Source organism: Coffea eugenioides, chromosome 10 (assembly GCF_003713205.1).
Source record: "Coffea eugenioides isolate CCC68of chromosome 10, Ceug_1.0, whole genome shotgun sequence".
Lineage (NCBI taxonomy): Eukaryota > Viridiplantae > Streptophyta > Magnoliopsida > Gentianales > Rubiaceae > Coffea > Coffea eugenioides.
The window spans coordinates 7,942,456-7,956,548 of NC_040044.1; the positions used below are offsets into that span (position 1 = coordinate 7,942,456).

The 14,093-nt window shown below is 34.5% G+C and overlaps 1 protein-coding gene across 1 annotated transcript; it reads right to left on the reverse strand.

Moving 5' to 3' along the window:
* Positions 1 to 2,013: 2,013 nt before the first annotated feature.
* On the reverse strand, positions 2,014 to 7,670 carry LOC113750319 (wall-associated receptor kinase-like 1). Its single transcript, XM_027294312.1, has 2 exons — positions 6,755 to 7,670; positions 2,014 to 3,200 (listed from the first exon to the last, which is right to left on the reverse strand). The coding sequence occupies exons 1-2, from the start codon at positions 7,668 to 7,670 to the stop codon at positions 2,014 to 2,016; spliced, it is 2,103 nt and encodes a 700-aa protein (XP_027150113.1).
* Between the last annotated feature and the right edge of the window lie 6,423 nt (positions 7,671 to 14,093).

Below are 14,093 nucleotides of genomic sequence, written 5' to 3' on the forward strand. Positions count from 1 at the left end.
TACCATATATTTGTAATACAAACATCTGCAGGCAACATAAGGCAAGGAAGTAAAATACCAAAAAAAAAAAAAAAAAAAGACGTGCATACAACTGTGCCAAGTGTATATTAGAGCTCGCATTTGCAGAATGCGAGCTCAATAAGTAGAGCTCGCATTCCGCGAATGCGAGCTCTATTCTAACCTCGCATTCGTGAAATGCGAGCTCAGTACGAATGCGAAGATCCCCGGACGGAATCCATTGCCAAAATCACCCCTTTTGTAGAATTTTTTTAAAATTCATCACAAAATTAGAAATTTCTGACCTGAGTTACTTCAAATACTCTACAATATTTGCAGTTGCAGTACCAGCAGTTATATTCACAAAAAATTTTCACCAGTCCAAAATCCTACTAATCTCTGTATTGCCTCTTGGTGCAGGGATGACACAACTATGGTAAATTATCAGAAATATCCTCATCAAACAAGCGTAAAAGGAAGAAGAAAGGGTTCCAAGATGAATCAAAGTTCAAGATGAGGAGAAGCTTCCCTGGTGATCATGCAAAGAAGACACCACTACAACTCCAATTGGAGGAATTTTTTGCTACAGCCCACGAAAATCTGACGAACCTGTTATCACCTAAATCTGAGGCTAAGAAGGTTGAGAAGAAGATTAAAACCAGCACATTTTAGCCGATGCACAAGAAAAATTGCTTGGAGGTTTATGAAAAGAAGGAAATAGGAGCAAACATCAAGAGGTTGTTGGTAATCAAAGTCGTGGGGAGATTGAGGAGATGATAAATGAGCTTCGCGACATTGGAGCTGATATTCTGAAATTGTATTCCTCCAAAGCGAAACATCCAGCAAGGTGGGATCAATCCAGAGGCGCCAAATGCTCGTCATCTAGCAAAAAATATAGATCTGCGCATGATTGAAGAGAGGACGAACGAGCTTGATCAGGCAGCATTTGATAGTCCTAAAAATCTCCAACATCTAGAGCCACCAAACTTACTGCAAGGTGGCAATCTATCAGGCAAAATATAGATCTGCGCATGATTGAAGAGAGGACGAACGAGCTTTATCAGGCAGCATTTGATAGTCCTAAAAATCTCCAACATCTAGAGCCACCAAACTTTCTGCAAGGTGGCAATCTACAGCTGCGCACAAATCCTTAGCAAGCCAATAATATGGAACTGCCAAATCTTGGAAACTCACTGATCTAGATATTGATGATGTACTAGGAGCGGTCAATGGACTGAGTGAGGGAAAAATGGAAATAGATAAAATTTTTACCTGAGGTTTAGATAGATCAAGGATAATGTCATGATAAGTTCTGTCGCAAAGATATTCATGCCACCTTCTTCATTTTCTCTACCTTTATATATACTTCAGTTTCTTAAATGAGAGAAATTCATCGAATTAGTGAACTGCGGTAGTTGTTGTCCAATTTCTTAAATCAATAGAGTTGCATATTGTCCTTAATGGAAAATTGAGTTTGAGCAATAACGAATAAAAAATTTCTCTCATTGCTAGCCTTTTAGGCTTTAGCAAGCCTCTAAGTGCTGTTGTGAAGACATGATAAGAAAGAAAGTTTGTGACTTGTGATGTTTTGTTCATATTGAGCCAAGTTTGAAGAAGCAGAAAGAGTCAACTAGGAAATTATACTAGTTTATAATCCGATTCAATTCTGGAATGACATATGAATGAAAGCAGTAATTATACTTATGGATTGAGTAAAGCAGTAATAGCATTCATGGCTCTTAAAAAAGAAAAATGAAAATGTGCTATGACTAACAAATTTACGAATCTTATCCATTTCCAAAATGTTTTTTCATTTCACAAGATTCTTTCTTCTTGATGACACATTGTCGTATATAATGTGCTCAACTAAACTAGTGAGTGGGCCTTTAATCCATTTTGCTTTTACAAAATATAAAAATTTAAGAAAAAGAAAAAAAAAGGAGAGAGAATTAGGGTAACAAGACTAATATAACAGATGTCAAAACGAAAACTTCAGTACATTTTTTGGTTTCGAAGTTAAACTGTATGCCATACTAGTGGAACGGCATCTGTACTATCACTTTCGGCTGTCCATGAAGTTTCAGTATCAGCTAACAAAACAGATTCACACTCTCCTTGCTTGAACAGTTGGCTGTGAACATTTGAACCTTTTGCTGCCCTTTTAATGTTTTCCAACTCAATGGCTACTTCCTTCATAGTTGGCCTGTTTTTCCCATTTAAACCCAGGCATCTTTGAGCCAGTTTGGCAACAGCCATAATCTCTTCCTCCATGCTCTCATGTAGAAGTTGACGATCAAGAATACTGTCGACACGATTTTCATCCATCAGGGTCAAAAACCTTGTGGCCAAGTTTAAGTGACTGTCTTCTTCTGATTCAGACGCTGATATGGGTTTTTTTCTTGTCAAGAGCTCAACAAGAACAACCCCAAAACTGTAGACATCACTTTTCTCAGTAAATTGGCTTGACTGAAAGTATTCCGGATCCAAGTAGCCAAAAGTACCTATGACGAGTGTAGTTGTATGAGTTTTATCAGCTTCAATGGACCTTGAGGTTCCAAAATCTGATACTTTGGCTATGTACTTCTCATCCAAAAGTATATTGTTGGACTTGACGTCTCTATGATAGATAGGAATTGCGATTGCCGAGTGTAAATATGCCAATGCTCCTGCTACTTCACCTGCTATTCCTAGTCTGAAGTTCCAAGTGAAGGGGATTGAATCATCAATCTGATTATGAATGAGGCTAGAGAGGGTGCCATTAGGGATAAATTCATAGACCAATAGAGGAACTTCTGTCTCTAAACAGCAACCTAGTAGTTTTACTATATTCCTGTGATTGACTTGTGAAAGAACGATAACCTCATTGATGAATGGTTCTATCTGGCTTTCATCCACCTTCATTGACTTTTTGATTGCTACAATTTTTCCATCAGTAAGCATTCCTTTGTAAACTGTTCCTTGTCCACCTTGTCCAAGTATTCGATCTTCACTGAATCGGTTAGTGGCCTTGGACAACTCGCTTTTTGTGAAAATACTTGTTCTTTCAATGACACCATCAGCAGATAACTGTTGTTGTAACAATACACCTCCATTTCTTATAAAAAATTTCTCCTTCATCCTTCTATTTCTTTTCCTCTTTACTATTTTACACATGGTAAAAATAGCAGCTATCAGGCATAATACAAAAGTGCTTAAGATACCACCTGCAAAAGTATAAACAATTGTGTTATTGTTTAGAAGTTATTGTTTGTCCTAAACTAGATTAGGTTTTTTTTTCATTTGTTTTCTTGGTGCCATAGAACAATTTGACCTAATCAGTTCGATAAATTTCCTAGTGTAGTTATACAACTTAATTAGTAGATGGCATTACATTTATACAGCTTTTAGTTGAATATATTTTCGCACAGTGATGTGCTAAATCAAGGTTTTGTGTGGTATACAAGCTTGAAAACAAGGAATGGTGACAGGCTTGATTATTAATTCATGTTATACCGAAACCTGGGCAGGACGGTGGACACTCGGAACCATTTCCAACTTTGAAAGGCAATGATTTGGCCAACAATGTAAAAGTTTACAATGTACAATTCGGATACTTACTGCCATTCAAAGTGTTGCACGAATGACATGTGACTTTTGTTGCTAAATATATTGGTTTTAAGATTGGTTTTACAAAATTATACAAGTCATTTTTAACTAATTTCAATTTATTAGTAAATGTTGCACTCATTCAGAAACGGTAACACCCAAGGTTTTGAAATCCAAACCGTTCATTGATCTAGAAAAATGAATGGGTCAAGGGTTATTGGTTCAACTGTTGGGTTGACCATTATTAACCCGTGATGTTATAAATATGTCATAAATATTATTAATAAATATTAAACATAAAAAAAAACAAACAAATATTTGTAGAAACTTAAGTCATATTGTTAAATGTAATCACTTCAATTCTCATTCTATTATTCTAAGTAGTACTCCCTCCGTCCCATTGATAGTGTCACACTTTCCTTTTTTATCCATCCCAAAATGATTGTCACTTACTAAAATTGGCAATAAAAACTTTCACACATTTCCGCTCCATACCCTTCAATGTGACAGCCTTTTCTTATCTTTTAGTGGGCCCAATTATGCACTTACCAAGTACCAACACTGCACTTAACATAGTGTAGCAAAGCTTGCGGTAAAGCTAACACAAAATGTTCAATGGGAAGTATGTTTTCCCATGTGGCTCCAAGAGAGAGCACATAATGACTACATAGGAAGTAAATCTGATGTATCTAAGGCTTGTAATATCAAGTTTGTGAAATGAAATGAATTTATGATGTTTGACAAAAAAAAAAAAAACACTGCACTTAACAGTTCGTGACTCTCACGTGATATGCAAATAACAATCGTGCATGACACTTTCCTCCAAAGTAGTGTGGAGACATTTCATTCTTTTGGGTTCCACTTGTCTTATCATAACTTATGGCCCTTTTATCATTCAACCACGTATGGATACATTGAAAGTCAAGGGGGTATTGCCGGAACTTAAACGCAAATCATTTAAAAGTCTTGCACTGTTGATAATAATTACAAGTTCCGAAGTGTGACACACTTTCTGGAACGGAGGGAGTATTATTTTTTTAAGACTCAAAAATAGCTTTTATAAGTTAAAGGATTTTAAATAGTATTATTTCATATATTTTTAAGTTTCCTAAATTATATGAGTACTAGTTTATATGATAAAAATTGAAACACTTAAAAGGCATTAACAAATAAATGAAATGCATTCAAGATTTTAAAAAAAAAACTAACATAGTCAAATTATATGTTATAAATGTTAAACAAGAGTTAATATGTAGTTATAGAGGGGAGAGACAAATGAGTAGAATAAGGCAATAATTGTTATTGTCTAATTAATTGGAGATAATTATGCAAGGCTAATTGGTAAAATATTAAATTTGGAATGTTGACCAAATTCAAAATTGTTGACTTAATTAAGGTTTGATATTGAACTGGTCGATTCACACAAAACCGTTCTGGGTCAACAGTTCAGTGGTTGAATCGAATGATTCAGCTGGTTTAATTGAAAATTGATACAAACTGGTTTTTTAAACAAACCCAGACCGGAAAGAAGGCTGGTCGACGGTTCAACCGGTTCGACCGGCCGGTCCAGGCTGGGTTTTAAAACATTGGTAACCCATCATTTCTGTCCCAAATTTTGTTTCATTACATCTTAGTTTTCTATATATTCTATTATTATTGGACTAGAGACTCTCTTGAGTGAGTGATTCAAATGTTCTACCACTGCCACTCGTATTTCTTTTATCATGCAACTTTGAAGGAAGCTTGAAGGAGAAGGAAGAAAAGATGTATGCTGATGGAGAGAGAGATATATATATATATGTATGTGTTTATGTATTCGCATACACATATAGGTACATATCACATGTACATAGACATCTCTCTCTATCATATCTATTATCTATCTATCTATGAATTATTATTATTATTACTACTACTAAAATTATATTAAATTAAATTACTAAATTAAAAGTATAATGAGTTTTGGCATTGTAAGTTTGTAAACACTTTTTAATTTTAGTTTTTGTCATGCCCATATTACCGCCATCTTTCAATTAGATTTATTGCGTTTTAATTGTGGTAGTAATTAAAGATATGAAACATTCCAAATGATTAAATTTCAATAATAATGGTAATTAAAATGAAAAACTCCCTATTAAAACTATTTAGCAATCCTTACACTCCATCTCCAATTGTTATGGACTTCAACTACTACTAGTGTGTGTGTGTATATATATATATATATTTGTATGTGTGTGTATATATATATATATATATATGTATGCATACATATATGCACATATATATGTGCACATGCCCTAACATAGTACTTTCTCAAGAACATCCACAATATATCTAGTGCGCTTGACAAGATTCTTTCTTTTAAATAGTATCACTAATAAAGACAACAATACCAACATTCTCATTCTAAAGATTCAAGGCTATTCTTTCACATTGCAACCAAATTCAACTGTTTCCCTAGCTTCAATTTCATTCAATACGTAAACAGATGCAATCTTATCTTCAACTAAGAGAATTCGACTGATCTCATCCACTTTCAAATTTTTGTAAAATTTCCTAATCTTACTTTCTAATAGACTTTTGAGTTTTGTAGGTGACAATTTTGATTAGTGGCAAAGTTAGGAGCCTAAGGTAAGGGGGGTCATTTTCTAATACCACATGAAATATAGTAATTATAGATTTATGATCAAAGAGCTTCTATGTTAAACAATACCTTCTTTTTTTGTTATGTTATTTATACATTGAAGTCTATATTGTGTAATAATGTAGTTGAAAATATTAGAAATGTCAAAAGATTTTATTCTTGGATTTGGATCCACATCTAATAGATCCAACAATATTCTTATAAAGCATAAAAATTATTATTTTTTTAATTATTTAGAAGAACAATGCCCATAAATATGCATATAGAAAAGTTGTCGGAGTACTTGGTGTAAAGAGTAAGATTGAGATTTTAAGAATTAAAGATTTTAAGGTTAAATCCCTCTCCCCTTTCCTCCCACTTCCTAAATCTCACATTGCTTAAGAAAATGCATTTAGAAAAGTTAAAATTAAGCATGTGCACATTATCACAATTTTAATTGGAGTCAAAAGTTTTACGTTCTCTTAGTGCTTATTAAAATTACCAAAATTGTTATATTGCAGTAAAACAGAGAATTGAAGGGTTTCTTACCAATTAGTAATATTGCTCCCAGGATTATAAAATATCTTACACGGCCGATGCATCTTGATTTTGATTGTAGATATGGATTGATAGCAGCGCCGTAGACAAGATTATAAGATCCTGCTGGGCAATCTGTACATCCATATGCTTCCACATATACCCCGGAGTCTGAGTAAAGACTATAGTTGTAGTATGGACATTTATCAACCACTGTGACATCGACTTTTGATAGAGTCCAGACCAAAACAACCGGAATAAATTGCAAAGATTCAGAAAACTGCTCTGGCAACCAGTTCTGATCCACCAAGAAAGCAGATGGGCAGTATCCTGACCGCTTGAAACTTAAGCTCCTGAAATTCAGACTGTATTTGGAGAGGTAGACAGAAATTGTTGTTTGGCAGCAATTAACCCCGTTACAACTGGTACTAGTAGCCGCTTGATAAGAACTGCTGAATTGACAAATTGATGTACAACCTGCTAAACCCTTGTTCTCTTCTTGAGTTAGTACAACATTTCCACACCCAAATAGCATCAGTTTGTTCTGTATTTGTGAGTACAAGAACGGGGTTCCGGCAAGATCCAAGCTGATCCATCTGCTGCTGTTGGTACCATTTCTCTGGGCTTGATCAGAGTTGCAAAAATAAGTCAATGGGGCATTTACTGTTACAGTTTGGTCTACCAATGACACGTCCAGCACCTCCAGGTTGAGGTTACTTAGATATGGCTTGGAAGCATTGCAAATTATGATGTATGATTTGTGGAGAGCGCATCCAGGAGTCAACCCGAATGGGTAAGGGATGGGAACATTGCCACAAGTATCATTGCATCCTGGCTTAGCTAATGATGATCCAATTGTCGGGCATGTAGGAAAGGTGATTATCCAACCTAACAAGAAGAGAGAGGAGGGTAAGTATTTTGAACTCATTGATCACCAGTACTAAGGATGGATGTGCCACAAAGTTTTCTCGAGTCCTAGTAGTTATAAGAACGAAGTGGTAAATGTGTAGCAATCCGAAGAAGAGTTTTAGTAATAGATCCTGGATGAAGACAAGCCTTATGGCACAAACTACATATATAGATAGCAATGTGCTCTAGCAGTTGCAAGTTGGCGCTATTCTTTATTTCTTTACCAGATGTCGATGATTGACATATATAAGACTGTACCCAAAACAAGGATTTATTGACTTTTTCTCAAGCAGATTAGAGTTCATGTGTATTTAGCTAAGAAACAACGTCCAAGGGAATCACATCTTTCTACCAAAAATGAGTTACACCTGTTCCTGGTCTATTGGATTCTCAAGTCTTTGCTAGGAGTACTCAAGTTTCTTGAATCACAAGACCTTGAACAGTTCAAAGTTTATAAGTTGATTTCAGAGAAATGGGATTGTTAAATAATGAAGACGGTGTAAATTTGAACTCTTTATTACAAAGAAAAAAATTGGAATGAGGTAAACATTACACGCGTCAATTAGTACATATGATATTGTTTTAGAAGTACGGCCTCTTTAATACTAACTAATTAATCGTAATTGTGCACCTCCATTGTTAATTTCCAGTTGCATAAATTTTGTGGACCGTGGAAACAGGCAAAAAAAAAAATGTTAAGCTGTTTCAGTAAAATATTAGTTTCATTCGAAACAGGCAGCTCCTGACCAGTTTATTCCTTTTCATTACCTGGAGGAGGCTTCACTTTTGACTTTGTGGATGATGCGTAAAAGGAAGCTTACGACTAATGATAAGCTAAAGAATTGAGGATGACCATGATTTGTGATCAATGTGATATGTATGACTGAGATAGATTTGTAGAAAACAAGAATAGAATAAGTTATTTTGTTACATGACGAGGTTGGTTTTTTCTTAATAACAAGTTTAAGAATAAGTTATCCAATATTCTTCACCCTCTCAGTTGTTTGGAGCAACCGTTAGTTCTGTTCCTAATCTGGATTGACTTAAAGAACTGTTTAAGGTCAATCTTCAAGATATATACTTTCTCATTTGTAAAAGTCATTTTTAATTGTAAAGGATGAAACTCATTTTACAGAATTGTCCCTAAATTTTGGACACTTTATCCCCTAAAGGGTGAAACTCATTTTACAAAATTATCAAAATTAGATAAATCATAAGCAAGCGAAGATCAAAGTTTAAAAACTAAAGTGGGATCAATTTCATATTTCAGAGGATAAAGTGGCTCAAACTAAAGTTGAATAGATTTCTTCATATTTTAAGGGGTAAAATGTTTTAAAATAGAGTTTAAGAACGAAAGTGAAAATGCATCTGTAGTTTAAGGATCAAAGTGAAATATAACCATACCATGAAGATCCATACTAGCAAAAAAGTAAAGACAGGAGGATGAATATGTTGCTCTCATTGATATGTACATAAGATTTTCTCTAATCCTAGTAGTTTTTAAACTAAAATAGAGTGGAAAATGTACACGTAGCAATTTGGAAAAGAGCGCTCTGCTTTCTATTCGTTCACTACTTGGACAGTGATGAGCCTTCGCAAGTCAGTGCCTACAAATGAACTCCGTAACTTTGACTTTGTTTGGTCTATTTAAATTTTTTTATAAATGAAAGGTTTTAAATCTAAAATTTTTTTACTTACAACTATTTCTATTGTACCACCCAATTTAATTATCCTTCAACTTTGGTTGGCCGATAATGAGGAAGTCCTAGAACACATAAAGTGATCGCTATGTTTTGTTTAGTGCCCTTTCTTAGCGGAAGCTGTGAAACTATAAACAAAACAATAGTAGTCGCTTGGCTAAATTCGTATACTGGCAAGAGAAAGTTTTAATGAAAAATGTGGAACAAGTAGACTACTTTGAATACGCATTTCTACTAAGAAAACACTTATTAGCTTTGCAGCCTAAATAATTCTATCAATCATGTCTTGCTGCCTTAACCTTTGGATCATTCAAGACTTAAAAGCTAAACCTCACCAAGTTTTGAGGTCAAGACTGGAATTTTCACTAGGAAAACGTTTTTGCAAAGACCGTGTTGCAGTTCTGCTGATTCCTAGATGCAAATGGACATAGATTGATGCTACTAGTCCAAGTAGCATAGAATAAATACCGAAGTTGTTTCCCTATGAAATATTATCTCGGTACATGCATCAGAATATTGAACTCAACTGTAGTTCTTCTGATTTTCCCCTTTGTTTGAACTTTGGGTGTTATAGTACGATGCTTTATATTTTCAGGTCACAGAAAGAAAATCATAAGATTCGATTTTCTTTTTTTTTGTTCAAATGTTGTTTTTGAACTTGTATTAAAAGGGTTGAATGTTCCACTCAAGTTTTTTTTTTTCCCAACAAATTGACTGTCGTGTATTTGTTATATAAAATGTCAATCTAGTATATGTTTTTACCAAGTAATAAAAAAATTTAAAAATGTACTCCTAATTTCAGGAAAAGCCCTATGGCCAGGGTAGGTCAAAATTAATCCAAGCTGCATTAGTGCATGGCTATCTTTTGGTACATTTAGATTGGAAAAAAAATTGTTTACCATCGCTCAAAATAGGTGTAGAAAAAGAAATACAGTGGCTTTGCATGTATTTATAGTTAGCAATACGGTAGATTAGCACATATATTTCTTTGAGGATAAGTGCATAAGTACCATTTTTGCAAAAGCAATTATTAGTAGAATGTCCATTTTAACAATGTCTTTTGTTTTGGTTAATGAGCTTCATTCATAAGATTCGGCTCATATGATATTATGTTTTTCATTTAGTGCTGTTTATTGCATTGATATAGTTATAAAGAGTTCAACACAAAACTTTATTTTAAAAAAAAAAATCTTTGCCGGCTAACTGTCAACAAATTGTCCTAAAAAACAGAAAGAACAAATGAAAAAAAAAAATTGTCAACAAATTGTATGAAAACAAAACATTCATATGGTTGTTAATAGCGATCAAAGTATTTCTTTTAGGAAGTCATATATGGTGCTCATTTCAAGATATAAGAACAATTGAACTGAGGTGAATTTTTAATTTTGAAATGCTGATATTAAGCTTAGGAAAAATCAGTTTTACCTTTTGGTGCAAGCACTAGGCCTTGTTTAATAGCCATGAATTTATGCCAAGGTTGAATTAGCTTTTATGTACCCTTAATAATCTCGTTGAAAGGAAAACCTGGCCCTAGACAAACTGTTTCTTTGTTTCCTAGATATGTTTGGCAGGCATTCTTGCCCATCTAGAGGGTTTGAATTCCCTGATGAATGTTTTATTTACGGCGAACCAATGCCATTCCCATGTTGTCATCCAGAGGCATTTCAACCTCAATTATAGTATTCAACCTAGGTTAGAATGAAACTTCTTCAAGTGTTTTTTTCTTCTTTGCTTTGAGCAGTTTAGCTTGGGAAACAAAATATTAAAAAAAAGTGCGGTTTGTGCCTACATGCCAACACATGTATATGTAAGAGCTTTCTTCTCTTTTCTTCATCTTTTTTTTTTTTTTTTTATGTGGGTATCTTTAGAGGGGGTCCTGGATTTTGAATGTGTGTGTATGTTGAATATTACTTTCAACGGTATAGAATGAATTGTAAAATCTCTCAATTTCATGAATAAGGGCTTTTTCATTTTTGGTGACTATGGTAGTTGTTAAGGAAAATGAATCATCAAATTAAGCCTTAACCCTATCATAGACCACTTGTGTTTTATGAGAAGTTCATACTATGATGCATTAATTTGTTATATTTTTTCTAGTGCACTTTAGATGCACAATTTATGATTTTGTTAAACAATATTTGTTTTTTAACTACTTTCTTATTTATCATCATCTCTAAGCTAATAAAGCCAATAAATACGGGTTTACCCTTATTCACAATGATATGGTAAGAGAGATTTGTAGTACATTTAGTTACCATATAATATTAGTGAGGTAGTAATTATGAGAATCTTTATTAATCATCAGCTTTGGGGTAGTAATCATGAGAATCCTTATTAATCAGCTTATGCAATTAAAGCAAAATCCAGACATTGTTACATAAGGATATCTGTATAAAATTTGGAAAGTACCGTTTACTTACTCAAAAATCAATGGAGAAATGAGGGGTATATTCATGCACATCTCAAATATCAAAGTTTTTCCCTATTTGCCAAGACTATGAGCACCACTATATATATATGTATATATATATATATATATATATAGATATCCGTGTAATGTAATTTGGACACATATCACAGATCTTCTTCCTTAGACTCACATTCAAGGGCAAATAGCAGAACCCTTAAGCTCTTCATTTGTAATATTTATCACTTTGTCTATCTTTGTGAAATGGCATCAACCTCCAATCAGAACTCCAGCAGTGTAGCCGGCTGGGAGATCATACCGTACGTTCCCCTTCCTGTCTTGAACGGACAAGAAGATGTTGTTCATCAAAGCAAGGAGCTTTCTATTACTGAAGTAAGTTTTTTTTTTTTTTTAATCAGCAGATGTATTAACCGACAATTTATAGGGTGCTCAGGTGTAAATCTTGTCTTCTCGATCTTTTCCAAATGGCTTGCGCGATATCGGCATAGCATTACATGAATTCAGCAGGGCATGAAGATGGTTTGATGTAAAACTCTTTCTAAAACCTGATCCTGTGTCAGGTGCCAGTTGGTGAAGGAAACAACACTAGAAAGAAAAGACATTTAGGCTCTGCGAAGGTTGTAGGAACTTCGTACGTCTACTTCAAATTCCTGCAGCGTGGTGAAGATCCACCCCAGCATGCTTTAGAATTGATTGATGTGAGTTCAGTGCTAGGTCTTTCCTAATTAAGCATCAGAGAAATATTTATTTATTTTTTGTGAATGCATAAGCATCAAAGAATGGTAAAGAAATAATGTAGGTTCAAATCCAAATGCGTGCTAGTTCTTACACATTTGCGTCTCTGGTAATGCAGGTGGAATCTTCTCCTGAGATGGAAGAAGGGGCAATAGACGTAGAGCATCTACTGCCGTTTCCTCATCTCTTGAAGGGATGGAAAAGGGAGACAAGGGAACGTCCAAACGGCACAAGAGATAAGGTAAGAAAATTCAGTTCATGGATAGAAAATTGATTTTGCAGTCTTACTATTGTCAATAGATAAACAAAAATTGCATAGTACATTTAACAGTATAACATTGAATCACGTACATTTCGATAAGGCGAAACTTTCATCAGTAGAAGCACATAAATGGTACTTGTTGTCATGTAGTAAATGGACACATGCAATAAAATGACATCGTACAGTTAAACACTTGGATTTAATGCCCAACAATGCCTCAAATCTTGGGGCGAAACTCAGGAAGTAAAAGGCGTACGCCTTGGGGCTGAGAAACGCATAGAAAGTCAGAAAAAAGTTGTGGGTTGAGAAGTTTTTGAGTGCCACTGGCCATTTGGTCCAGTGGTCATCCCTTTCTTTGGGATGCTGGAGGTCAGGGGTTCAACCCCTGCTTCCCATAACTTGCCACCTTACGTGGCTGGTCTTTGCCCCCACAGGGTAACTCGAACGGTCCGCTCCCCCTCCTTAGGGTATGGCGACCTTCCTGACTTGTTCAGGGTTCGAGTCCCGCTGTTAACGTGTTCGATGTGGAGTGGGGCCTCCTCTCCCGGACCGCAGGGAATTAGTCGGACCCCGTAAAGATTGACTCGGACACCCCTGTGTCGAAAAAAAAAAAAAAAAGAGAAGTTTTTGAGTGAGGGAAAGATGAAATAGATAGGAAGATTTGTATGGTTAGTTGGCTCTGTCAATCTATATGATGTGTTGAATTTGGTACACTCTTCCAAATTGTGACGGTGATATTGAATGGTGTGGTGAAAAAGATGAAGGTAGTCAGTGGTCTGGACTTAGATTATTTATTTTGGTCGTTTTGCATCTAAGTTCAAAATTTCACTTCTACAACGTCCCAAAACATTAAATTTCATTTTTAATTTATTATCCTACACAACTGTTACTTTACAATTTCAAAATATTATGTATTTTTCTTAATTTGCACAATTTGTTGTAATTACTTGTATTCTTAATGGCTCTTTTTTTTTCTAATTTTAATACACAGTTTTTGTATTCTTATATTCTTAACTATTAAAAAATTTAAAAAGAATATTTAAAAATAAGGACAAATTACATTTTATCCCTCTGTGGTTTAGTATTTTTTTACATAACTCTCCTATAGTGTCAAAAGTTATATATAACCCCCTCTGGTTTCAATTAAAGTATCAAAGTGACAGAAATGATCATTCGTAACAAAGTTACTTAAAATATCAAAAATACCCTTATGTAAAGTTGAAAATTATTTATTAATCAAGGGTGGTTATGTGTATATTTTAAAAACCATAAAGGGGTTATATAGTAAAGTATTAAATCATAAAGGGGGTATATAGT

Excerpts from the sequence above, each read along its gene's own strand:
- LOC113750319 (XM_027294312.1), bottom strand. The coding sequence starts at position 7,670 with ATGAGTTCAAAATACTTACCCTCCTCTCTCTTCTTGTTAGGTTGGATA. Across the intron at positions 3,201-6,754 it reads GGGAGCAATATTACTAATTG|GTGGTATCTTAAGCACTTTT; the intron begins GTAAGAAACCCT and ends ATACTTTTGCAG.